This window comes from Aspergillus alliaceus (genome assembly GCF_009176365.1).
Source record: "Aspergillus alliaceus strain CBS 536.65 unplaced genomic scaffold BDW43scaffold_4, whole genome shotgun sequence".
NCBI lineage: Eukaryota > Fungi > Ascomycota > Eurotiomycetes > Eurotiales > Aspergillaceae > Aspergillus > Aspergillus alliaceus.
Genome location: NW_022474687.1, coordinates 385,857 through 410,054, shown reverse-complemented (window position 1 = coordinate 410,054; position 24,198 = coordinate 385,857). Strand labels below are relative to the sequence as shown.

Below are 24,198 nucleotides of genomic sequence, written 5' to 3'. Positions count from 1 at the left end.
AACCAGTCTAATCACCTGCTATTGATTATGAGGTCGAGAAGCTCGCAACCAGGTCATCTGACAGACCCAGTAAGTGAAGGGGCCTGAAGCAAGGAAGAGGCAATATCATGGTGTTCGAATATATGACCGATGATGGCCGGATATAGGGCTGGATCTGGAAACGTTAACTCCGCCATTTATCATGAAAACCGATCAGTTTCATTCGAGAAGTCGCCACACAAACGGTAAATATATAAAGTGTCAACTGAGTCCCAGGATATATTGTATCAAGCAATTGAATGACAGAAATTTTTTCAAATCTCTACCTAATAATGTCCAAGCTTGTCATCTTCGGCGCCACTGGCCAACAGGGCCGATCAATCCTCGACACAGTCCACAACGACCCCAATCTTTCCAAGCAATACTCCATCCGCGCAATCACCCGCGACACTTCACAATCTGCAGCAAAAGAAATCGCTAAACAAGGAATCGAGACAATTCAAGCTGATGCCAGCGACCCCGCCTCTCTCCCAGCAGCTCTAGAAAACGCCCACACCGTGATCATAATCACCACTACCACCTACGATGCCGACCTAAAAGCACGAGAATACAGCCAGGTCAAGGCAGTTGGCGACGCAGCCGTCGCAGCAGGAGCGAAGTACATAATCTTCAGCACTGCAGTACACTCCGCGGCGCTCTGGAACGGCCGGGCTGTGGATGCGTTCGACTCCAAAGCAGAAGCAGAGGAGTACCTCCGATCGCTCCCTCTGAAGACTGCGTTCTTTGCACCGAGCATGTTCATGCAAAACTTGACGACGATGATGGCGCCTGTCCCGGGCCCTGATGGGACGTACACCATCGCTAGCGTCATTTCTCCAGATACCCAGATCCCTCTCATTGACGTAGCGCATGATTCGGGGAAGTATATCGCGGCCATCTTGGCTGATCCTGAGAATACAGCCGGTATTACTCTCCATGCGGCAACGGGGCTATATAGCTTTGCGGAAATAGCGGCCATCATATCGAGAGTCTCTGGGAAGACGGTTAACTATGTGAAGATTCCTGAGGAAGTGTATGCGGGTTTCATGGAACCTGAACAAGGAGCAAGGGTTGCTTCCATGATGCGATTTTTCGAGGAGGTTGGGTATTTTGGACCTAATACTCCGAAGTTAGTCGATAGGACGGTGAAGATGGTGAAGGCGAAGTTGACTACTTTTGAGGAGTTCGCTGGGAAGTACTTGGTGAATATTTAATGATTGTGCATATGTACTTCTAACCTAGGCTATTGACCGACAATACTTGGTAAAGCAGCATACAGGGCGTGATTGCGGTGTTTGACAGAAGTAAAAATAATCTGAAGACTATGCCACATATACCAACGGCAAGTGGCAAATTTACTATACGTAGACAATATGTAGTACTCTGAATGTTCTATATCATTGTTATCCGGTACATAATGCTAACCGCGCAACAAGGCTGTGTTCCAATCACCCATGCACGGAGATAGGATTTTCATATTTATTCAGACTATGAGATTTAAGACACAGACTCCTTACCAAACAGGGAATGATTATAGAATCAGCACCAGGATTCACGTAACGAAGGTATTGGTATACACAGATAGTAGAGACCCAGAGCTTGACGGTACAGCTATATTTGATTGGGGAGGATATAGTAGCTAGGATATGAGGAGCAGGAAGTCCTATCTCGTAATGTATCTTCAGTTGTACTTTAAATTTGCCTCTTCTAAGCTTGGAGTGGTCTTTAGAGATACCACTCTCATATTGATTGCCTGACCAATGACTACCTCATGACACGGGCTCTGCGAAGCGTGTACAAAACTCCCCATGAATCGAAAGGCAGCGCTCTAACATGCTTTGCCTCTACTCCTGACTTGGTACGTCGCTTGTCCTTTGGTCTCGGGACGGGAATGAACTTGTCCTGGGATGAAGCGCAGGCTTTGTTTCAAGGTATCATTTCCACTGCCACTGGTTGCCACTGGGCTGGACTTAAAACATTGGCTGGAAGGTATGGCGCGAAAACCACCTATATGAATGGACTGACGATGCGCAGCTCCAAGCTCTTCTGCCCAAAGAAGGATGCAATAGAGATTATAGTAGACCTAAAAGGGAAATTGAAGGACCACAGCCTCATAGGTTCGCGACTGGCTCGTGGACCGCCTGTATGAGGCCTAGTTTTGCGCGGGTGGTGTGCACAGTGCAGAAAATATATGTGTGCTAAGCATGAATCAAGAACCCACCACTAATGTCCACCTTCTTCAGAGGTATGTCTTACTATATGCTCTCTCAATTCTTGAGCCATTGTACTGATTGTTGTTTAACTAAGCGATGAGGGTTGGGAGAAGTCAATCAACGATGGACTCTCAATGGAATAGCGTTCAGACTTTATGTATCGAACAAGATGACGCGTGATGGACAATGTCCAGGACAGTTCACCGAGTGCACCCCCCTGCGATTCTATTTGGTTTCGTAGAAAAGCAGCATAAAGAATGGCCAAGCTTGAGGGGGACTCTGGGCTGAAAAATTCGATATTACGGAGGGTATATTCTACGCGGGCTTTGTATTTGGTTTTCTGATCCTGGAGACTCAATATGTCGTGACAGAGCACTTTCAATGTTGATTATGTGAGAACAGAGCTTGTAACAGAATCCTAGAGGGTTCTGCTTTGCACTTTTTGGAAACGGAGGGTTCATTACGGGGCTGTTGAAGATGAAGGTCTGAATGGGTAAATGGAAACAGAGGTACCTAATAGGACTCTTGTCTCTGCTCTTACTTAACACAACCTCATAGCTGATACGACTTACAACGATAATAGAATATGCAAAAAGAGGAAGAAAATATAGAATTGGAACCTATACCAAAAACAAAAATGTGGGGGATAACCCATATCGTCAGGTGTGGGGTCAATGACTCAATCGGCTATGTATTCTCGACCGGCTAGTTATATCCCCCTCATCCTTATTTCTCAATCATAGTACCTAGTACAAATCTCTTCATGCGAAACACTATAGCCTACACTCTACGAGAAACAAGCATACAAAGACCCACCAGTTACCGGTCTACAAAAATGTCGCAACCTAAACTCGCAATCCTAGACGACTACCAAAACATCTCCCCTCCCCACTTTGCCCATCTCGAATCCCGCATCTCAATCTCCTACTTCCCTGAAACGCTCGACCCCCGCGATGAACGCCAACGCGCACTCCTAATCGAGCGCCTCCAGCCCTTCGATGTGATCCTCGCCATGCGTGAACGTACCCCCTTCTCCAAGGAAACGCTCTCCGCACTCCCGAATTTGAAACTCCTCCTGACGACGGGAACCCGCAATCTCGCCCTGGATGTGGCATACTGCGCTGAGCGCGGGATTCCGGTCGCCGGAACCGCGGGCCGACCGGCAGGTATCCATTCTACGGTGCAACATACCTGGGCTTTAATCCTGGGGTTGGCGCGACACGTCGCGCGGGATGATGCAGCTGTTAAGCGTGGAGAGTGGCAGGGATCGCTTGGGATGACGCTGGCGGGGAAGACGTTGGGACTACTTGGGCTGGGGAAGTTGGGGTCGCAGGTGGGAAGGATCGCGCTGATTGCCTTTGACATGAAGGTGATTGCGTGGTCCACGAATCTGACGCAGGAGAAGGCCGATGGGCAGGCGGCGGCATTGGGGTTGCCGCCGGGGAGTTTTCAGGTGGTTCGGGACAAGGCCGAATTCTTTCGCAGCGCGGATGTGGTTAGCCTGCATAATGTGTTGTCGGAGCGGAGTCGGGGCATTGTGGGCGCGGCTGAGTTGGGGGCTATGAAACCGTCGGGTATTCTGGTGAATACGTCGCGGGGTCCGTTGGTGGAGGAAAAGGCCCTGTTGGAGACGTTGAATGCGGGACGGATTCGTGGGGCTGCGCTGGATGTCTTTGATCCCGAGCCTTTGCCCAAGGATAGCCCCTGGCGGACGACGGCGTGGGGTCAGGAGGGACGGAGTGAAGTGGTGTTGTCACCGCATACCGGGTATGGCGACGAACAGATTCATGGGTGGTATGATGAGGTGGCAGACAACTTGGACAGGTGGTTGAAGGGAGAGGAATTGAACACACGCTTGAATTGAAGGGCAATCAGTATGGAGTCGACGGAGCACTATTGAAGAGGCTAAAGGATAAGCGTGTGATGTTGTGCATGTGATCCGGATCTGTAGCCTTTTTGGTTTAAGGTCAGCTTCACCGGGTCCTAATTCGTCGCTAGAGCCGTTTTTGCAATGTACGGAGAGAAGCTTCGAGTTCGAAGAATAGCAGTGTGGGCCATTGGTCTGGAAGTGCGGTTTCATGTGCATTCCGCCATAGTGGGGGATCTCCGTGGGCCGTAATTAATTAAATAGTAGGCTGATTGATCGATCTCTGGACCTCGGACCTTGGGTCTGCGCAAAACCACGCATAGAATTCGTCCAGAAGATTGAAGACAGGTGAGATTCAAGGATTGAGAGTTCATGTGGCAGAAGTCAGGATTGATATTAATCCTCTCATACGATCTGAACATCAAGTGACGTACACGTGGTCTGCAAGCTTAAAGTCACCACCCCATGGTGATTACATAAGCCACTCGCCTGTTGAGCCGAGGCAAAACCCAGTCTAATCAATCACTTCAACAACACCAATCTTCAACCCTAATCTTACTGAAACTCCATTATCACGCATATCGGCACTTGATCTCGACACGTAGCCACCTTAGTATGTTCAATTATACTCTAGTAGATGAAGTTGTAATGGCGCCTAAACTAAATGGCCCCACTCATCTCCAGTCCATCTCTCCGCAGACAAGATCCTCGGTACAAAGGAAGACAGTCACGGCTGAATACGGAAATCTATAAATACAATGACCTCAACGACATCCCACTTCCCCCACCCCCACCACTCCGTCCTTAACTACGGCTCCTTACCCCTCCCTCACTCGAAATCCTCGCCTAAATTCTTCGGTGGTCGAAAGCACTCAATTCCTCCTCCAACCCATTCTCATCGAACCAGGTACTATATACACATACAAAATGGCCCCAATCGCCGTTCAGCCTACAACGGCTACCGCCTCCTCCACCACTACAACAGTCCTCCCAACCTCAATTGAGACACCTCCAACTCATCCTGACATTCTCCGGGTCGACCGTGGCACAAAGGCCTTTTCCTCCGGTGCTGTGTCCCTCGTCTCATTGCCCGCCGGCTCGCTCTTTGCCAAGATCACCACCGCGACTCCTTCCAAGAAAGCATACACCTCCGTGCAGACCGGCGCCAACAGCCACATCGAGCTGAACTCCGATCTTGTCTACTGCAACCACTCATGCAGCCCGACGCTGAACTTCGACATGGGCAAGATGGAAGTCCGGGTCGTCGATGATCGCGACCTGAAGGCGGGCGATCCGCTCACATTCTTCTACCCAAGCAGTGAATGGGAGATGGATCAGGCTTTCCAGTGCAACTGTGGATCTGGAGACGGCGTTTGCAAGGGGTGGATTGATGGAGCGAAGAAGTTGAGCCGGAAGGACTTGGAGGGGTACTGGTTGAATGGCCATATCGAGGAGTTGCTAAAGGAGAGAGACTCGTGATTTGACTACATGCGTTATAGAATTGATCCCGCTGACGAAGGTGGAAGCTGTACACTTGCGGATATTAGATACCAGACGATAGACAAAATCTCACTTCACTTATAGAATACTACTACTTCAGGAGTGTTATGTAAACCACGGTATTGATCTAGTTAGTAGTGTACAGCGTCGTTAATCATCTCATCAACTCGTGAGTCCGGTGGCCTTAATCTCATCCATCCTTCCCTGCAAAGCGGCCATCTTCTTCTTCATCGAACCCACCTTCTCCGCCGGTCTTGTAGTCAAAGCTTTCTGCACCTCACTGTGTAATCTCCTCACCTCATCCTGAGCGTCAAAGAACTCTTCATATTCCTCACTCTCCAAACATACACCATAACCCTCACAGTAACAGACCCTCTCATTCGGGCAATCCTCCGCCTGTCCTGTAAAGATCCACTGCCACAAATACTCCCACACCCGTCCCGAAAGATTATCATCCAAATCTGTCTCCATCAACCACCTCCGGTATGCGACATAGTCCATCAAGGGGACCTGCCGGATCGCCTCAGCACTAACCGCAAACTGACTGCAACACGGCTGCGCCAGCGCAGCCGGCATAGCTTCCTCCAGAAAGAGCGTCTTCCATGTATCCCCAATGACCACAGCCTCAGGCACGTCCGGATTATACTGCCCGTTGGCGAGTGCCGGGCGAATGCGAGCCGGGCAGCCGGGGTCGTGTTGACAACGCAGGTTCGTATATCCCTTTTTGTAAACGTAGTCGTTTCGCAGACGCCGCACCATCTCCGCCGAATCCATATTCAAGAGATCATTGTTGTGCCACGCGATTTGGTCCGAGTGCATGAAGATCGTCACATCGCTGAGCTGGAAATAGTGCTCGATGATGTAGGTCAGGTACACCATGACCTCGTGGCCTTTGTTCATCGGTACACTTAACAAAGTGTCATTCGTGTTCGGCGCGTCAACAGTGTACACCGCGCTCGAGAGCCGACCATCCTCTTCCGCGAGCATATCAACCCAGTTCGTATCCGCATCTCGCAGCTTAGCCACGACCAGCGTGCGCGAATTCGCCCTTTCCACCGGGCGCGGCACGGAAACAAGGCGATAGACATTCCCGCCCCGCCTGTGTGCAAAGAAAAGTAAAAGTGAGCCAAAGATGAAAGCCAATGCCGTTGCGCCAGGGACCCAAGCTTGTGACCGACGCATTCGAATCAGCAGCATGGTGACGAGGCGATTTCGGTATATTTTTGTACCCCTTCCTCGTCCCTTACAGAGTGCTGCTGCCTTTCTAACATTGTCTCTTTTTTCTTTTTTCTTTTTTTTTTCTCGTGCGGACGGGGGTTGTTGCGCGACCAGCAGTTAATAAAGGGTCCGCGTCCAAGGCTGAGTTTTAGGGTGTCCACTGTGATCGGCACATAGCCTCGTTTTCTGGTAAGCGCTATGGCTGTCGATCAGCGGCTCCCCCCTGTTAGGGATTGCGCACCGCGAGGTATGCTGTTGGTTCGGCTGTGCAGAGGGTGGAGATCGCCATTATTTGCTTGCCTGGTGCATACGTAAACTTCTCGGGGTTACATGGTTTACCTTGGGGGTCGGAATTAGCGGACCATGGGAGGGTCTGTAGGGCTTCTTCAGAGTCTTGTCAGATGTATTGATGCATTTGCGCAGTAGGCAACAGTTTGGCTAAAAATAACATGCATGAAGATATGTGGGTGTTAAAGCAGAAAATTCAATATTTCTTTTGATACCATAGTACATACTCATAGCTCAAATATCACCAGTAGAGGGACAGATTTAATCATACCATATATCTCATCAATGATGAGGAAATCATCGAGAAATCTCCGTGTCCGTAATCAAGTCCAAGGTTAGAGAGCTTCGAAACTCTCACCTATATCTTGCCCCAGCCCTCTATTTCCCCGTTTTCTTTTTCCCATTCACATACTCCACGGCATTCCTGTCCAACAGCCCCGAATCAAACAGCGAGGAAACAGCATCCGACCTGCGAAGCTCTCCATAGCATATACAGCCCACAATCGACAGTCAAAAGCCAACGCTTTTTCCCTGTCCGGATCATCAATCTGACAGACCGGTGTCTCATCCAACCCCCCTTCAACACCCTCCTATGAGAGAACTTTTCCAATTACAACGCAAGCGAACCATCGCGGCTCCTGATTGAGACCGTGGATCACAGCTCTCTCAAAGTGCCATGGTTGGCAGATCTGGCCGTTGGTACTTTCAATCGTGTATCTTAACGTGGTATTTAGTTGCCGGGAAAGGATTCATAGATTTGTTCAGCTCCGTGATCTTAGGGAGATTAGTAGAGCAGAGTGATAGCTTCCCGAGTGCTTGGGCCTTGCATGGAGTGTTAGTAGAAGGCGGGGTTTATTTCGCTGGACAGCTAACGGACTGACTGCTAAATGGGCTATAAAGCAGCTGTTACAGCGAGAGTTGGTTTATGCTTTCGTGGCCCTGCTGACGCGGCCTTTGGTTTAGTCGTTCATCCTTGGATTTAGCCCTTGTTAGGGTAAGCTTGGCGCCACGAACCCCCTGTTTAGGCTGAGAGATTCGTCGTTGCATGCAGATCCCCCTGTATATTTACGCCGGTTTTAAATCGACTCCCAGTATTCATGGATATATGGCAGGTCCTCCTGCTCTATTTTAACCTAATTCGGCTCGTTTAGTCTTGATCATTTATGTGTACCTCCACAGCCTAAAACATGTCTAGTGTGATCGGCAGAATACCATGCATACGTACGCACAGAAGTCACACATATAAGGGGTAAAAGCATAACGTCCCCAATGCCTCATCAGTCCCAAATGTACTTGACAGCGATCTTTAAATATGCTTAATCTACCTCTAATTTCCAAATCCAACCAGTAGTCTATCCCTCTATGCCAGGAACCCTCTACCCCCATTCCTCACATACTTATACACAAGCAACATCCAACACCCATTTACAACCCTTACCCTCCCCCTCGAAAGAAAAGAAGCCTCACACCTGCGCCCTCCCCCAAACATCCCCTCCAGAAACAACCGTACTAACAACCATTGTCACTCCCACCATCAACTCACTCACATTCATCCAACCCACAAACACCCCTGGAATCAATAAATCACACCCATCAACCACAATCCTCTTCACCAGAGCCCTTCTCTCGGCCCTATGCCGCTCATCGCCACGCGCCACTTTCACGGCATTCTTACCACCCTTCTTGTTCCCATTCCCCCCAGTCTTTCCCGGAGAAGGAGAAGAAGTAAACAGTAACCCCCAGACAGCCCCAAAAATAGATAGTGAAAGCGCGTAGAACCAGAACTTGTACGCTTCGACCAATACAGGCATGTTCCAGGAGACATGGTAGACGTTCATGGCGTGGAGCTGCGGGGTATTAGTCAGTAAACTCAAGTGTTTCTTTCTTCTTATTGTTCTAAGTCTCATTGTGACTTTGTTTTACTCTTTCTTTGAGAAAGGGGAGAAGACGGGAACTTACAATAGTCAAATCCTCCAATACAAAATATAACCCAAGACAACTCCACCGTCCGATCTCTACCAATGTCATGAAGGGCCCCTGTCCTCCGCCTCCTCCTCTTCCGCCAAGAAGATCATAAACGCGATCGAAACAGTCTATAAAAGCGAAGAAGCGGAAGAAGCGTCTTGCTATTTCATTCAATTTTATTAATATTTTTGCCCGGTTTGTCTAATATTATATAGAAAGGATACGGAAATTAAGGAATTAGAGGGTTAGAAACTTACTCAGGGCTAATTGCGACTTAGCGGTCCCCCATTGCGTCGTCGACGTTGGGTCGGTATCAAGTTCGAGGACGATCTGGGCGAGGGATTGGATTAGGCGGAGGGTTTTTTCGAGGCCGGCGGTTGTGCGGGTGAAGTTTGAGAATTGGTTGATTAGACTTAGTGTTGGGGTGGAGGTTTTGGCTACCATTTTTTCCCGAGGTTTTAGGAGGTTCTTTGGAATGGGATGAGATGTTACGTCCAGGGGTAGGTTTTGGGTTTTAAGTGGTCTATCTGGGGTTGGCGCTATATCTAAAAGTTAGATCTTGGGGTGATAAGATGAGGATAGCTGTTCTTATTGGTAAGCTCGGCCGACCGAGCCGTAGCTTTTGTTAGTGATGCCGAGCGGCACTTGTTCCGTTAGTAAGTAGGGGGTAAATAAGCGCAATTCGACGTATTGCTTCAACTTATATACATTAGTAAATCTTTTCTTCCCCTTCAGTTGTTTCAGGGCGCTCCGTTCATTTCAGCTAAGAGAGTAGTTTATTTATCAGACGTCTCAAAGACCCACTGTATACAGCTTCCGATAGGTTGGTCTAGTGGGAAACTCCCCTTCCCCCAGAGGAAGTCCCATGGGATCTTTTAATCCTACCGATTTCTAGTTAAATTAACGCCTCCGAGAAAAATTTTAGACACACCTAAAATACTAAGTGTCACTTGAGCCCCTCCCAATGCAATTCTGCTACGATAGAAGATAAAAGAGGTAACCAGATGGCCTCTATACTACACCTATAATTGCTTCTAAGAGGTTAACTCTTTTAAAACAGAGGCAAGCAAGTATGGACTAAAGAAATCCAGATAAGCATAGTTGTGTAATACTATACCACCTATATATCTGTACGATCACGAGACCATTCTCATTTATACCACCTAGTAATACTCATAACACGATCGCATCACCTTTAGTACGGAACATATTATAATACTAGTATTTGTTGACCGAGTAACAAAGGCATCTCTTAAATATTTGTTGGGCAGAGGGGTACATAATAAGTATAATCATTTGAATATGCAAAAACAGGTGTAAATAACAGTATTTTATGTGGGTGAATCAGCAATTTTATGCGTCATCGCGTACTATGTTGTGGACACTGAGTAGGAGGAAGTATAACATGGTTGGGGTTATTCCTTGAAACACACCGCGAGAACAGTGATCTCTTCATAAAATAATATATGGACGCAATAAAATTTTGTTCAGGGATCAAAAGTTGTAAAAAGGAAGCAATGATGCGTATACCATACGTATAGTGGAACGAAGACAAGAGGCCCCACCGGCAGGCATCACAGCTGACGTTAACCCTTCACTGCCTGGTATATACAACTATAAAATATGCACCTCCGGATTTAGATGCTACATATCAGTCATTCTATCAGACCTATCAGAGAAAAAGATGGCACTTGAACTGTATACAGATCCACGCCTTCCTTGTCCCCAACGAGTCCACTTGGTAGTGTTGGAGCTCAGCCTGGATGTTACTGTCCACAGAATCTCTCTTGAAGAGAGACAGAACAAGGTCAGGAGTGTTTCGTTTGTTATTTCCCGTGGGATGCGACTCTTAACTTTATCGTTTTAGGAGCAAGACTACACTAATCTCAATCCTTTCGCCACCCTGCCCTGCCTGAAAGACTCCTCTCATGATCCGCCGCTCGTTGTCTACGAATCCAGGGCCATTGCACGTTATCTAGCCGCTCGTTACGGGCCCCATTTGCTACCTAATCCTGAAGATTTCTCAGCTATAGCCAGGTTCGAGCAAGCAGCAAGCACAGAGGTAGCCACGTTTGATCCGGTCGCGAATCGGCTTGTCTTTGAAATGATCTTCAAGCAGTATGTCTGTCTTGCACACTCCTCAAGCCCATTTTAATATCTTACCTGTGAATTGCTTCATGATGTGCGCGAACTTTCAGAGCTGACAGTCAGCAAGGTATTTCAAGCCGAACGACCCGTTGCCCGACAGTAAGCTGGTTGAAGAACTACGGTCAAGGCTTGACGAGATCCTGAATGTTTTGGATATTATTCTAGGAAGGCAGACCTACATGGCTGGAGAGGTATGTCTATAGACGCTCATGGACCATGGTACTATGCACAAAGGCTAATGCCCTGCTATAGAATTTGACTGTTGTAGACCTGTTTTACATGCCATATATCCACCATCTGCATGAGACAGTATGGCCGGGATTCCTAAATGCGAAAAAGAATATAGCAAGGTGGTGGGAGAACCTAAAGGAGAGGGAGTCTTATAGGGCATTAAACAGCTCTTGATTCCGCAGGTGTCACATTTATACAGCAGTTTAGATATTTTACTGCGTCTGTGACAATCAAATTACAAGATATGTCCCGTCATACAAACAATGGCGTCGTTATGGGATCCAGAATAGCTAGATGCCTTAGATTCCCCGTACAGGTATATTGTCCTTTGGGAGGCCTTTATCTTTCCAGGAAGGTGTTTTAAGACTGAGTTAAATAACGGGGACGATATGTGGTACTCGAATATCACGTAGTTTAGTGTAGTGCTTTTGGGGAGATGATTATGTTAGACTTATATTTATGTACTTATGTTCAATTGGGGCTCTTTTTAAATTTCTTTTGTTCCCCCTTCGGTGTCCTCTTCTGAGTTCCTAGTTATAATTTTGGAGTCCCGGGCAGAATTCATATCTCTGTCCCAGATAATCAAGAAGCACAAGCTAGCTCCTTCAACACCGGGCAATCTATCAGACATTCATCACCTACGTACATCCCAAACGCTTTTTCTTTTCAAGACCCCCAATCTAGTTCTGCATCAACGCCCAAAAGGTAGCGGAGATCTTGGGAAAGTCCCAGAAATCCCTCCCAGTCCGCAGAGGCCATATCCACAGAGTTGAAACTGGTGAATAGCCCGTCCGTTTCTCACTGTACGATCGAGATCTCGGTGACCTTTTCGCTCGAATAGCCTTACAAATATCGACTCATCCTCGCCAAGGTGGTTCGCTCCATCGTAGAAATCAGAAACAGGAAGAAGTAGAATTGGAGAACTGAAAGCGTCTGACTTTGTATCTATGTGCGCCCATTCCCAATCGATAATTCCTGTAGTATAAAGTCGTCGTCGACGAGTATATGGTCTCCTTTGTCTTCTATGTGTTTTTAATTAAACCGACCCGTCAGCATCGTCGGGACAGAGATCAAGACTTGGAGAAAACGATGGATTAGATACGCATCTACCAGTCTATTCGTGTAGCACTTTCCTCTCATTATCAGGTCTAGCATCAGCTGATGCTGGCTTGGGGGTAGTCTCTGCGGTTTTTGTAAGGGCCAAGAGGAAGCATGGAGCCATCATCATAATCCGTCAGGGACTCTCTGGCATAAAGCCTAATGTGATCGGGGTTCAGTTGGTCAAAGGATTCCATGAGGTCAAAAGGGGGTTTGCTCAGTTCGATGAATATGTCTGCCAGCTGACTCATGACTCTCTCTCATAGCTTTGGAGACGTAAGAGACCATCGCAATGACTTTCCAGGCATTTTCTCTAGGAGAATGTATCCGATACCAACAGCATCCTCACCCTCAATGCTATATTCATATACCTTCGGAGTCGGAAAATGGTGGCATTGAATCTTCGAATGCGTGCTAACCAGCTTCTCCCATCATCGAATTGGATTTCAATGGGATAATTCATGCCTTCCACCACAGACGAGCTAATAGACGCGTCATATTGAAGAGGTCGTGGTATGGAAGAGGGAATACCGTTGCGCAAATGGCTTGTCCTCGACAGAAGAGCAGTTACGTTAATTCTTTTCAGGAGGCTAGTAATTTCTTTGCGCTCTGCTTCCCCAGCAGGGGGATCATACGATTCCTCGTCTTTGATTTCTAATATTAATCATTGAAGTAAGACATTTGAAGGAGCCGTCTGACTCACATCCCACCTAGGGCATGAGTGGCACTTAGGGCTAAGATGCTCCGCGCAGAGATGACGATCACATATGATGCATTCTCCATAGGTGCGTACAGAAGGTTTGTCACAGCTGTTAATATCACATTCCCACATCGTCTCGATAAGTCCGCTCTCGTCGAAATGGACGGCAGGTTGCAGCGAATTCAGAAAAGTGGTCTTTGATAGCGGCGGGTTAGTTAGCAGTTGATTAATGACTGGGGAAGGGCTACCAGGTATGTCGACTGCGTCTGCTATAAGGGAGAAGATGACGCCCTGTTCTCCTGAGAACAGTGGTAAGGAACATCCTGGGGTTCGAGCATAGAAATATTAAGATTGGGACTGGATTCACATGTGAGTAGGAAGGCTGACTGTCCTTATGTGATATTAGTTGTGATTACTCGTTATATGGCCCTTGTTGTCTTGAATCCTGTGTCACACACAGCTTGTTCAAGTGAGACTAATCGCTGAGGGGGCGGCAGGCTATAAGTAATGGCTGTTGAAATGGGAGACAAATGTAAAACTTGGCCACTACAATCACCTGTCGTTCCGACCAGCTGCAGGTTAGGAATATAATAGAGTTGAGTCGTCCGAGGCTGCGAAGGTAGACGCCGAATCAATTAACTTCTGCGCGAATTGTTGAACAGATTTGCAGATTAACACAAATATTTTCTAAAGTCCGGGGCTTCGATAGAACAAGGTCAGGCATTAAGAGAGATGTAACCATGATTCACTGAGGTGTATGGCGTCTTCAGTTTATAGGCAGTTCCATTGTTAGTGCTTCATCTGAGACCCGAAGCTGTTGCTAGCTAGAGAGATAATTCAAGTTGAACTATATCGTGTTTATTTTAATTGAATTGCCAATGTTGAGTCAGACTGCCATGGCAAGGTAGGAATTAACACCCCTTTTACCCAGGTCATGCGAGGTCGTTGTTGACACTTCATCTACTGAATCTGATAGAGGAGAACGGTCATGACATGATAAGATTATCGGTTCTCAATGCGAACACCAACCGGGCGGGCCTCCATTGGCTATTTAGAAGGACGGGTTAGACATAGTACAGTAAGCTTTACTCACGAGCTGGGAGTAGGCATACTTCATCATCCCTTCGCAATAGTACAATATAGGAGACTGCCTTATGAAAGTATGTGCTAATTATGCAAAATCAACTTAGAATGAATCTGTCTAGTCACGCTAACGATCAATCCACATACATGCCAGCATATTATCGGAATCCCTTCGGCATCTCACCGCCCCTTACCACCAGAGATATCCTGTCCCAGTCGGTATCCTCCGACCTTCTCCCATTCCACCTTCTGGCGTGTGATGGGCAGCTGTCTCCGCAGACCCTTGAATGCGCCCTCGGCCATTTGCACGAACGCACGGTTAAGGTCCTCCTGGTAGTCTCGCTCTGCGGTGGCAATGCGGGAAATGATGCTCTCGGCGGAAAGGGAGGAGACGGAGAGGTTAATAGGCTTATTCGTGTTCAGGGCCACATTACCATCCTCATAGTAGTGGACATCAACCTGGATCTTTCCGGTCACAGTCGTGGGCTCCGAAACAGGGACCTGGTAGACAGCACGGAAGCGACCGTTCCTTGAGAAACAATCCAATCAGCACCATTATCCCAACGAAACACCCCCAAACTATATCCAAAAACTGACCAGAAGTTGTTAGGCGAGTAGCGGTTCGCAACAAGCACAATAGCCACTGCCGAATCGTTTTCAATGGGGTATACACCATACGAGGAATTAGGATAGTGCTCAACAGCGTGAGCACAAATCAACTTGAGTAGCGATTTGCTACGATCCTCATTAGTAACGGCCATTATAATCCGGATTCCACCAACTCACATCAAGTCCGCATTCTGCGAGTCCAGTACGTACGACTGCGCTGCGGAGGCTTCCTGAAGCCAATGTCAGCCTAGTCCCGCCTAGATAACCCCACCCAAACAGCCATACTTGTGTGACATGGTCGACTTCGAACGACGTCTGGCTCTCGACGTCAAAGTACCGGTTTCCCTCCAACTTGTTGAATTCGCTGATAAGGACCTTTGCAGTTGCCTTGTCAGACATAGACTCTTCAAGCGAATGTATGGTCAGCCCACCTCCTGATTCGCTCCGGGCAGCTTCACCGTCGCCAGTTGCGTCTCATTGTATCGTTCAAAGGCAGGGGCTAGAGAAGGGATGATATCGGGGGTGTCGGAAGTGAGGGTTTTCACATCTGTTTGTTCGGCACTGTTTAGCATTTGGTTCAGATTCCTCGGTGGCTCGTCCGGTGATGGTAGGTGTAATCGGGAATGCGGGGAACAGTCATTATAACAAAAAAGGGCAAAATACCGGCGACAACGTCGGCGAGCTGAAAGCTATCATGTTAGTTAAATGTCGAGAGTATATGATAGAAGTTGAGCTTGGCTGAGAGGCATACCTCGCCTGGCGGGGCACCCTCGATGAACGAGGAAGCGATGTCAATCGTAGATGCCATGGGTGATCAATACTAAGCCAGTTGGGAGGGGTTTGATTGAGGTAGTCTCTTCAACGTTATCAAAAAAAAAAAAAAACGGCGAAAGAATAACTGCACAGCCAAGTAAACGTTTGTAGATGAACAACGAGCTCCTGAAACTGGTGTGCTTCCCCAGTGTCAACAGCGGGAGCTTTAGCGCCATAAGCGCCCCGCACCTCGCATGTGGCCAGTCGGAATGAAGAGCGCGGCTATTCTCCTTTTACAACCCTTTCGCTACGTGAGGTATGCAATTGAAAAATGACTATGTACTTTGATTAGGAGTTATCTGTAAGCTGAATGAAGACAGTGCTATAACAATAAAAAGTTATTAATACCCTGCCACAGGGACCCACTGGACGCCTTAATACGTAATTATCAAAAGCATTTCCAACACCCAATCCCATATATATATGACCGCTCCACGCTAATATGAACACAGAAATGTGAAAAAAAAACCCCAAAAAAAAACCTTGAACGAAGACCACGAGTGGTGTCACGAGGAAATGAGACCGGCCCGTGCTGAAGAGCGCTTGGATGTGACTGTGTTCAGTCATTCAATACTCATGTTCATGAACCCATCGTTCGTTTCGGTCATCCCTTGCAAACCGACCCGCTTCATATGACCTGCATGCCCGGTCGTGGATGGATTCCGATTACTGCTTTCGGTGCTTGGCCGGTCAGGGAAAAGGGAGCCAATATTAGATTTGGGGGGACCCCAAATGCTGGTGCCTGTCTCCCTTACCGCGGGTGAATTAGGCATGACTGGGCTGCTTTGCACACTCATGCTCGGGGATACAGCTCGTCGCTTGAAGAGATTAGGGTCAAAGTCGTCGTCACGGCGCCGTTTCCTTTTGAACTCGAATATCGAGCTAGGCTGCGTTGCAAGAGGCGTTGAACAACGTGAGCTTGGCCTTTCGACGGGTTTTGCAAATTCAGACACGGAACCTCTTGTGGTTGATGGCGTGATATCCATGGAAAGATCATCCTCGGAGACCGAAGTTCCCATTTGTCGAAGAGGAGCCGGAGGTGGAGTGCGATAGCGTTCATCAAAAGAATCCCAGAACTCCGCGCCAGCAGAGTGTCGGTGGGCCTCCTCGCTGAAACTAGGCTCATCAGGGACCGAGGTTCCAGTCTTCGCAGGCAAATCATCCAAGCCCCGCGCCAGATCAGCTGGCTGGAAAGGATTGCTTGATGACAAGGCATCTAAGCTTGGTGATTTTTGCGGAATATCCGGCTCGCTCTCGCGGACCTGACGAATGACCTCTGCCTCCCGCTTCGCTTCACCCTCGATAGGGGCTGCTTCTTCCATAAGTGCAGCGCGGATACGCGCGAAAGTCTTCGTTTTCGGCTAGAAGAAACTCGTTAATAAAGGTTCAAGTCACCTTCGGGCGGAAGAACATACCAGTAAGTTACCTCTGCGCGTTACAGCACGTCGAATCACCCCCAAGGGCCCACCCTCAGAGTTTGAGGTACTTGGGCTGTTGCCGCGGTTTTCTCCTTCGTCACTCAGATCAGAGAGACGAAGATCACGAGTGCCCAAACTCAAACTTTCACGCCGAGCACCTATACTAGAACGCGATCCAAAGTAACCATTCTGGTTTTCAATACTCTTCACCACAGGCGGAGAGAGTGGGCCAGGGCTCTGTTTCGAGCTGTTTCCGCTAGCACTGCTGGAACTGTGTCTGCTGCGTCCTTTGCGGAAGCGAGCACGTTGAAAGCTCATGAGGCTTGCCGCAGCCTGTGAATAACCACCCATCCAATCGTTGCCCGGACTGGACACATTTCCCACCGCAAAAGGACTCATCCCACCACCCATCTTGTTAGCTTGAGGTGTGTTCATTATCATATCGTCCCGATCATTACCCATCGGTTCATCGTCTTCCTCACTGCTACTAGTATCTGATTCCATCATGTTCACGCTAGATACAGAGCTTGAAATGGCCGTCCTATCCGCTGGCCCGGACGTAGAAAATGGGGGTACTGACGTTGACCCAATCGAACCACGGCGTTGGGGGATTGTCATTCCTCGTCCACCAATGGTCGGTGAGGAGTCCGGTGATGACTCGGCAAGAGTAGAGTGATGAAGATTAGTACATGCGCGAGAGAAGTCGAGGCCACGAGAGCGCCGAGGAAGAACGGAGCCCGGAGAGCCGTAGATGTGAGACGAGTCAAGCTTTGGGGAGAGAGGAGCACGGCTCGATAAGGACGAGGGTCCGGAAGGTTTCGAATGAAAAGTTAATGGAAAGCCATGCATAGAAGGTCGGCGGGGCGTTTCTGGGAGAGATGAAAGGGAGTTGTCATCTTTGCTCGATGGCCGCTCTTCTTCGGAGTTGGAACGTGCAGATGTAGGTTTTGGCGCGTCGGATAAAGACCGTGACTTGGGTGAAGGGCGCAATGGCGGTCCAAGTGAAGTAGACTTCCCTGAAGATTCCGTATCGGTCGCCGATTCACATTGTTCCTTCCGTTGCGATAATTGTTCACTTAGTTTACTTGCGAACGGCAGGGCCGGCACACTGTGCGATATGGTTGATGAAGTAGTCGAAGATGTCATCTTGTAATTGAATGGTTGGCTCCAACACGTGTCAAATCCGTGTAAAAGTGAAATCAAAACATGATGAAGTCTTCCACTACAGATATCTGGCGGCGGTTAACTGTCTGATATGGCAGTGTCAACGGGTGTAAGAGGCGCGAGGAGAAGAGGACGACAGGAATAGGATGGTTTTGCAATTGTCGGTATAGATTTTGTAAAGAGAAAAAGCTGAGAAAAAACAGAAGTAGAAGAGGAAGCAGGTAAATAATATACCCAGATCAAAAGGAATCCAAGAAGTTATACATTAGATGGGATGGACATGGAGTGTCCTGGCTCTTGTTGCGCTGACGTCCTTTGCCGCTTGGACTCGGCGAATCACACTACGCGCTGCCCCTCCTCCTGTCTGGGAATTCTGATTGGCCCGTAATCCATGTCACCACACCACTGGGCGATGATACTACGGGCTAAGATCATACAACTTGTTGAATTAAGAAGGGTTTAGATACATAACAACATAGGAGAGAATATATATCCCAAGAAAAATGTGCCATGATTCCAAAATAAACTCGTTTCATCGTGACAGTTGTACCCATATCATGCCAAGCTCATGGCAGTACTAATTGGCGCAACATACCATTCCCAATCGTTACAGCTCGTCGTGCCATCCAATGAATCAACAGAGAAGCCCTTGAGCATGTCACTATCCCTGGCCTGCCATACCTTGACAATGACTGCTCTCGTGCGCGCAACATTCGAGACACTTGATTCAGCCATTGCGGCCAATGCACGTAATACAAGAGGCCGGCCGTGCACAATCGTCTCACCATCGGACCACACCTCATCGTGCGCCGGGTCGAGTTCCACCGCCGCCACAAAAATAGGCCACGTCATACTGACTAGGGACCCAGAGTCGAGTAGATCCGAAACTAATCGTAGAATCTTCCGAACGTAACTAACAACCAACGGAGTAGACGGTGAGGCTCCATACAGAGCGCAGTGCAGGTATAATACCGCAGCTAATCGTTTCAGCTCCGCAGCAGATTGAAGAGTTTGATCCTCATCGTCGGTGATTTCCTGGATCAAGTTCTCAAGCTTGTGGCCCAGGGAAGCAGCTCGTAGTGAGAATGCTGTGTGAGCAGAATCGGACGAAAGCTGCCGTCTGGTCCGACTCAATTCGGTGATAGAAGACAAGATAGAGACAAGTTCCGGGCTACAACCCATCCATAAATCGATGTTACGCTCGTTCTCTTGCCAGTAGTCACTTCCAAATAAAACTTCCTCGCCGCAAGCAGTACGGCCCATGACATCTTGAAAGGCGAAGAATAATTCTGCAAAAGCTGTAACTGGGTCTTGTACATGACGAGACTTGGAAAGGGCCATCCGTTGCCTTCGGAGACGGATCAAGTCTTTGGCCCCTTTCAAATGGATCGTCCAGCGTTCATCGCAATTATCCACGATTTCATAAAGACACAGCATCATCATGATGGCCAGCACTTCAGGGTCAGTGGAGCAACTCAAGGATCCCTCAGTCGCAAGCCGGTGACGGAGGCCTCTCAAAGCTTCTGACTTGAGATGGAGCCCTGTGACGCTGTAGGACGCATCGAATCGAGACCAGTGACAAGCACCTAGTGCTTGGATTGCCTTGAATAAGATCGGTGATGCAGATAGACAGAATGGAAGAATGGCTGACGCAAAAGGCGATGACAGTTTCGAGCTAGCGGTTGTACGGGGGCACACTTGTTGAAGATAATAGTCAAAGAGGTGTCCCTGGTTTTGCCCATTGACATGGGGAAATAACGGTAAAGAGGTCGCAAGTTGGGGCAAGAATTGTAAACTTGGGCCATAATTTGTGAGATCTACTTGCGCACGCCAGTTTGGCTTTACTTCGAGTCTTCCTTTCCCCTTGTCGCGAACCACGACCGCATTTAGTTCATCACATGCCACGTTGACTTGGCCCGGTTGTTCGAATGTCGACACACCGATATTGACGAACCCCCAGGATTCAATGAGAGGAATGTCGCACCATTCCTGGTCGTCATATGAAAGGAACGCCGAGGGAGGCAGTGTCTTGGACTGAGAGCCCGACTTACTCCAAACGCCAGCTCGACCGAAGGCAAGCCCTCGGCTCGCAAACTCCGACTCCCATTTCAGGACCAGTTGCGTTGAACAAGCTAGGCCCCTCTCCCGGCACCTGGAGCAGACCGGCTTTTGTGTGTCACAGCGGACTCGACTCGCGCGGCACTCTTTGCAGCCGCTACGGCTCCGGGTCTTGACCGGACCCACGCGGTCTGCAGCCTTTTTACGCGGCATCCGATAGGAGGAAACTTTACATGGCCTGTCTCTCGGGTAAGATCAACCTCCTAACTCCATCAATATGCCGATGAGCAGGAGCAGCGTCGCTATAAAGAGACTGTAGCTTGACTCACTCAGCCCAAGAGGCTTGTGGCAAATAAGGTCTGAACCTGAAACAAATCAATGGCTGTGTATTTGAGACTAATGATAGGTGGCCAAGACAGTGAGGAGATAAAGATAATCCTGACTAGGTCTATTATGACAAGAGGAACAAGGCTTATCGAATCGAGAGCAAGTTTTTGTGGACCGGACTCGCAATTGATAAGGCCAAGAGTGGAATCATGTGGTATCCGCTGTTCATGCAGGTTTCCACCAATAGGACCACCTTTCACCGTCCCCGCGGGGAAATCCACGCTTATTGGCCAACACTTTCTATTTGCTCTGCGATGCCTGAGACTGCGATGTATGGATACAGCAACACGTCGTTACAATATTTGTGGGCCTAGTCCATTTCCAACATGTTCTAGGATCCGTGATATTGACTGTCTCATACACAGTCCTCACGACCAAACCTTCTCGCCAAAGGTCTGATTCGGCATTAGCTCTAACCACGGAGTACCTTTGCTGTCAACCGTTCCGCTATTGACATTGTTTCCCCACCAGCTAAAGCTTACTCCAGGGAGCACTAATGAAAAGAAAATCAAGATAGCAGAGACTGCGACCCCGGAGTCAAGGGCCGCTGATAGCACATAGTTGTATTTGGCCCACCAATTCGGTCTGCGACCTTTGATGATCTATGGATTATTAACAAGGCCACCGGGAGGACATATCTAGTAGGACTCTTCTCGATAGACTTACCTTGTTGAAAACTAAACTAACCACAAATGCTGTGGAATAGTTGATACCGGTCTGTAGGCCATCTGTTAGTGAAATCTATCCAAAGTGCTCTCGAACGTTACTTACCGCCGGTGGTAGGTTTCCCGTTCCGGCAAAGAAAATTGGCCAATGAACCGCGTTCAGCAAGCGGTTATTGGGGAACTTTTTCTGGAGGAAGAAGGTAATTATGGGGAGCGATGCACCGATCCAGAACATGTGTAGAAGTCCAGAGTACCTTTGCCCTATATTGTACAGTCGGGCGGGTCCAATCGCTGACAGCAGATGTCAGTGACATGTACTGGTCATAGTGGGACATACTATCCTTACCTCCCCAAAATACCGCACTGTTATAGTTAACTCGCCCTTGAGGGCAAGTGAAGTTGTCGGGCTGATCACTTGAGCATACATCCTTGACGTGTCCAAGCATCCACAATAGAACGCCATCTATCATTGAGACAATCAGCACAGTCGTTCGTGATTGCTGGTCTGCTTCTAGGACTTACTTTGGGTTAAGGTGCCGAGAATGCAGGCAACGAGCTGTGCGGCAAACAGTGTTCGGCGCGGAATCTTCATGTACAGACCGAGCTGTGGATTCGAGAAAGGCAATTAGCGAGAGACATGCAAAGAGAGAGCTCAGCACTATCATACCTTCATGTCAGCACCGTAATACATTGCTTGACTGAGACCGGTGTACGCATAGAACTAATCGGTTGGTCAACGCAAGTCTGATCAGAATGGAAGGTATGAATCCAACCTTGAATATCAGAAGGACTAGCGGCTTTCCCGTGAGAAGGTACCCGGAAACAATTTCACCTAACACGGTCAAAACATTGGCGTTTAGGTTCGCTACGGCATACACAGTCCCAACAGGGATCACATAGAGTGCGGCCAGAGCGAGGGTAATGAAAAGACCCCAAAAGGGAAGTCCTGTGTCCCAGACATACTGGACCATGATGGCAACAGCCACGACGATGGCCTTTTCAAATTAATTACAGTCATTGGTCTTTGCAGCGATTGGCCATTACTTACTGTCAAACCTGCATACCACCACCATGCAACGTCAGGGTAATGTGAAAGCAACCGTGCATGGATGTCCTTCTTATTTTGACCCCTGAAGGTGTCGATAATATCTTTGGTGTGATGAAGGGCCACATGAGTCAAGAGACAGCTCAGGACGGCGAACCCGACCCCATAGCTCAGTGCAAATGTGACAGGCAAGAAAATGGGACTATAGCCCTGGTATTTGGCGTCGTCAATCGCACCTTTATCATTTAGAATACGAGTGGAATTGTAGAGATTGCCGGTGTTATCGTACGCATCAGAGCCGGTCAGAGGTAGGTAGGCAGTGTACCAGGTATTGGTATAGTACAAAATCGGTGCAGTGACAGCGAAAATGCAAAACCAGCCGGCGAAGACATTTGCTTGTGCCCAGAACGGTATTGTTAGCGGCGAAGTATTGTAGGCGATCTGACTCCAGTCAAATGTAGTAGGCATATATCCGAGACCTGTCGTCATTCCAAACAAGTTGTTCACCACCTTGTTATCTGTTCAGTTTATTAGTTCAATCCTTATCCTTTTTTTGAGATGAAGATATACTTGGAGTCGCCCAGCAGATGAAAGCAAAAGTACTCAGCCCAGTAAACAAATATCCGGGGAGCCAATACCAGCAAAAGCTGCCAATGAAAACATACAAGAAGAACCGATACCGAGAGATTCTCCATCCATCGGCTATGGGGTTTGCACCACTATGCAAGGTTTGGAATAAAGCTGCATTGGCCAAAGTAGAGGGCCAAATCTAACCAGATGTTAGCCATGGGAGCTCCTTAGGTGTGTTCAGTTCTCAACTTACCATATGTGGTGGCTCTATAATATATCTGTAGGATAGCCCAGCAAGACCAAGACCGAACAGCTGCATCGACAAAGCCAGCAAGATCTGATAGCCCACGGGGGTCGGCATGCCTAGGTATACTTTCTGTGCCTGTATGATAGCACTGGCCTAGTCTAGTGTCAGTATTGCTGTTCCAGAAGAATCAGGTTGACATCAATAGACACTGACCCAAGATTGATTGAAGCTAAGATTGGACATAATCGTGATAACCGCATGCTCCTTGATATTGAAATGATGATCTGGGTTAATATCGATCACCCGACCAAACACGCGGACCTTCACGATAGGTAGCGCTTTCGCAAAAAGGCACCCTACGGGGTAACTTATAAGTTGAGCTACGAGTGAGGTGATTGTCACACTGGGGTAGCGCATAGAAAAGAATTGGTTCACACCGGTACCGACCTATGAGACGTCAGTACTAGGTTGAATTGCAATACTCGGATCAATACATACTAAGGTAAACACAACGCCCAAGAACCACATCCGAAAGGTATTTATGGGCAACGTGGGATCATCTGTATTAGGTACATTGGCGCGGACCTCCAGGTAGGGAGAGTTATCCGAGTCAATTGTGTACTCGACATCTTGACTTTCTCCAATAGCAATTTCCAGGGCTTCCTCAGCCGTCACGGGCTTCTTGGTAGCGCTATCCTCCTGTAAGGTTGGATCATGAGGGCATTCTTCGACATCTGCATGCTGCAGTCTGCGAGACCTTGATCGACTCATGAAGGCGTGCAGTATAGCAAACGCAAACTAAAGTTGTGACTTGGACAAGCGTAGTGGTATAAAAGGAAAGAAGGCCACGGTAGATGGAACATTAAAGACCCTACCTAGCCTTAAGGGTGGCC

At 48.3% G+C, this 24,198-nt stretch overlaps 11 protein-coding genes across 11 annotated transcripts; 4 read left to right on the top strand and 7 right to left on the bottom strand.

The window, feature by feature from the left end:
- The first annotated feature begins 260 nt into the window (after window positions 1–260).
- Window positions 261–1,322, top strand: BDW43DRAFT_262838 (uncharacterized protein). The gene has a single exon (XM_032040469.1). The coding sequence runs from the start codon at window positions 279–281 to the stop codon at window positions 1,230–1,232; it is 954 nt and encodes a 317-aa protein (XP_031904849.1). The 5' UTR covers window positions 261–278; the 3' UTR covers window positions 1,233–1,322.
- A 1,744-nt stretch (window positions 1,323–3,066) lies between these two features.
- On the top strand, window positions 3,067–4,095 carry BDW43DRAFT_306712 (D-2-hydroxyacid dehydrogenase family protein; the record flags this gene model as incomplete). Its single annotated transcript, XM_032046085.1, has 1 exon — window positions 3,067–4,095. One exon carries the CDS (start codon window positions 3,067–3,069, stop codon window positions 4,093–4,095), a length of 1,029 nt encoding a protein of 342 aa, XP_031904848.1.
- A 562-nt stretch (window positions 4,096–4,657) lies between these two features.
- BDW43DRAFT_151686 (uncharacterized protein) lies at window positions 4,658–5,669 on the top strand. The gene is made up of 2 exons (XM_032038454.1): window positions 4,658–4,711; window positions 4,783–5,669. The coding sequence occupies exon 2, from the start codon at window positions 5,026–5,028 to the stop codon at window positions 5,575–5,577; it is 552 nt and encodes a 183-aa protein (XP_031904847.1). The 5' UTR covers window positions 4,658–4,711; window positions 4,783–5,025; the 3' UTR covers window positions 5,578–5,669.
- On the bottom strand, window positions 5,653–6,918 carry BDW43DRAFT_151691 (DUF3431 domain-containing protein). Its single transcript, XM_032038455.1, has one exon. It carries the CDS (start codon window positions 6,793–6,795, stop codon window positions 5,761–5,763), a length of 1,035 nt encoding a protein of 344 aa, XP_031904846.1. The 5' UTR covers window positions 6,796–6,918; the 3' UTR covers window positions 5,653–5,760.
- A 1,649-nt stretch (window positions 6,919–8,567) lies between these two features.
- BDW43DRAFT_306709 (PEX11 domain protein) lies at window positions 8,568–9,513 on the bottom strand (the record flags this gene model as incomplete). Its single annotated transcript, XM_032046084.1, has 3 exons — window positions 8,568–8,951; window positions 9,064–9,230; window positions 9,327–9,513. The coding sequence occupies 3 exons, from the start codon at window positions 9,511–9,513 to the stop codon at window positions 8,568–8,570; spliced, it is 738 nt and encodes a 245-aa protein (XP_031904845.1).
- Window positions 9,514–10,672: 1,159 nt separating this feature from the next.
- Window positions 10,673–11,891, top strand: BDW43DRAFT_151669 (glutathione S-transferase family protein). Its single transcript, XM_032038453.1, has 4 exons — window positions 10,673–10,876; window positions 10,937–11,187; window positions 11,285–11,408; window positions 11,470–11,891. The coding sequence occupies exons 1-4, from the start codon at window positions 10,754–10,756 to the stop codon at window positions 11,620–11,622; spliced, it is 651 nt and encodes a 216-aa protein (XP_031904844.1). The 5' UTR covers window positions 10,673–10,753; the 3' UTR covers window positions 11,623–11,891.
- Window positions 11,892–12,594: 703 nt separating this feature from the next.
- BDW43DRAFT_262825 (uncharacterized protein) lies at window positions 12,595–13,014 on the bottom strand. The gene has a single exon (XM_032040468.1). It carries the CDS (start codon window positions 12,795–12,797, stop codon window positions 12,603–12,605), a length of 195 nt encoding a protein of 64 aa, XP_031904843.1. The 5' UTR covers window positions 12,798–13,014; the 3' UTR covers window positions 12,595–12,602.
- Window positions 13,015–14,410: 1,396 nt separating this feature from the next.
- BDW43DRAFT_262822 (F-actin-capping protein subunit alpha) lies at window positions 14,411–15,815 on the bottom strand. Its single transcript, XM_032040467.1, has 7 exons — window positions 15,690–15,815; window positions 15,602–15,620; window positions 15,370–15,485; window positions 15,224–15,313; window positions 15,116–15,168; window positions 14,927–15,064; window positions 14,411–14,858 (listed from the first exon to the last, which is right to left on the bottom strand). The coding sequence occupies exons 1-7, from the start codon at window positions 15,744–15,746 to the stop codon at window positions 14,510–14,512; spliced, it is 822 nt and encodes a 273-aa protein (XP_031904842.1). The 5' UTR covers window positions 15,747–15,815; the 3' UTR covers window positions 14,411–14,509.
- A 278-nt stretch (window positions 15,816–16,093) lies between these two features.
- On the bottom strand, window positions 16,094–18,588 carry BDW43DRAFT_262821 (uncharacterized protein). Its single transcript, XM_032040466.1, has 2 exons — window positions 17,167–18,588; window positions 16,094–17,112 (listed from the first exon to the last, which is right to left on the bottom strand). Exons 1-2 carry the CDS (start codon window positions 18,313–18,315, stop codon window positions 16,315–16,317), a joined length of 1,947 nt encoding a protein of 648 aa, XP_031904841.1. The 5' UTR covers window positions 18,316–18,588; the 3' UTR covers window positions 16,094–16,314.
- Window positions 18,589–18,630: 42 nt separating this feature from the next.
- BDW43DRAFT_151635 (Zn(II)2Cys6 transcription factor) lies at window positions 18,631–20,811 on the bottom strand. Its single transcript, XM_032038452.1, has 2 exons — window positions 20,721–20,811; window positions 18,631–20,629 (listed from the first exon to the last, which is right to left on the bottom strand). Exon 2 carries the CDS (start codon window positions 20,602–20,604, stop codon window positions 18,889–18,891), a length of 1,716 nt encoding a protein of 571 aa, XP_031904840.1. The 5' UTR covers window positions 20,605–20,629; window positions 20,721–20,811; the 3' UTR covers window positions 18,631–18,888.
- A 335-nt stretch (window positions 20,812–21,146) lies between these two features.
- On the bottom strand, window positions 21,147–24,076 carry optE (small oligopeptide transporter, OPT family; the record flags this gene model as incomplete). The annotated part of the gene is made up of 13 exons (XM_032046083.1): window positions 21,147–21,173; window positions 21,261–21,380; window positions 21,445–21,495; window positions 21,550–21,734; window positions 21,790–21,906; window positions 21,966–22,047; window positions 22,111–22,164; window positions 22,217–22,438; window positions 22,492–23,006; window positions 23,059–23,257; window positions 23,312–23,458; window positions 23,519–23,752; window positions 23,804–24,076. 13 exons carry the CDS (start codon window positions 24,074–24,076, stop codon window positions 21,147–21,149), a joined length of 2,226 nt encoding a protein of 741 aa, XP_031904839.1.
- Between the last annotated feature and the right edge of the window lie 122 nt (window positions 24,077–24,198).

Bases quoted from the DNA above. Each gene is read 5' to 3' on its own strand.
- BDW43DRAFT_151686 (XM_032038454.1), top strand. From the start codon at position 5,026: ATGGCCCCAATCGCCGTTCAGCCTACAACGGCTACCGCCTCCTCCACC.
- BDW43DRAFT_151635 (XM_032038452.1), bottom strand. From the start codon at position 20,604: ATGCCGCGTAAAAAGGCTGCAGACCGCGTGGGTCCGGTCAAGACCCGG.
- BDW43DRAFT_151691 (XM_032038455.1), bottom strand. From the start codon at position 6,795: ATGCTGCTGATTCGAATGCGTCGGTCACAAGCTTGGGTCCCTGGCGCA.
- BDW43DRAFT_262822 (XM_032040467.1), bottom strand. From the start codon at position 15,746: ATGGCATCTACGATTGACATCGCTTCCTCGTTCATCGAGGGTGCCCCG. The intron at 15,314-15,369 runs GTGGGCTGACCA...GCAACTGCAAAG, and splicing joins TGCCCGGAGCGAATCAGGAG to GTCCTTATCAGCGAATTCAA. The intron at 15,169-15,223 runs GTATGGCTGTTT...CATTGGCTTCAG, and splicing joins AAGTCGACCATGTCACACAA to GAAGCCTCCGCAGCGCAGTC.
- BDW43DRAFT_262838 (XM_032040469.1), top strand. From the start codon at position 279: ATGACAGAAATTTTTTCAAATCTCTACCTAATAATGTCCAAGCTTGTC.
- BDW43DRAFT_262821 (XM_032040466.1), bottom strand. From the start codon at position 18,315: ATGACATCTTCGACTACTTCATCAACCATATCGCACAGTGTGCCGGCC. The intron at 17,113-17,166 runs GTATGTTCTTCC...AGTTTCTTCTAG, and splicing joins CGCGCAGAGGTAACTTACTG to CCGAAAACGAAGACTTTCGC.
- BDW43DRAFT_151669 (XM_032038453.1), top strand. From the start codon at position 10,754: ATGGCACTTGAACTGTATACAGATCCACGCCTTCCTTGTCCCCAACGA. The intron at 10,877-10,936 runs GTCAGGAGTGTT...TTATCGTTTTAG, and splicing joins TTGAAGAGAGACAGAACAAG to GAGCAAGACTACACTAATCT. The intron at 11,188-11,284 runs GTATGTCTGTCT...ACAGTCAGCAAG, and splicing joins TTTGAAATGATCTTCAAGCA to GTATTTCAAGCCGAACGACC.
- BDW43DRAFT_262825 (XM_032040468.1), bottom strand. From the start codon at position 12,797: ATGAGTCAGCTGGCAGACATATTCATCGAACTGAGCAAACCCCCTTTT.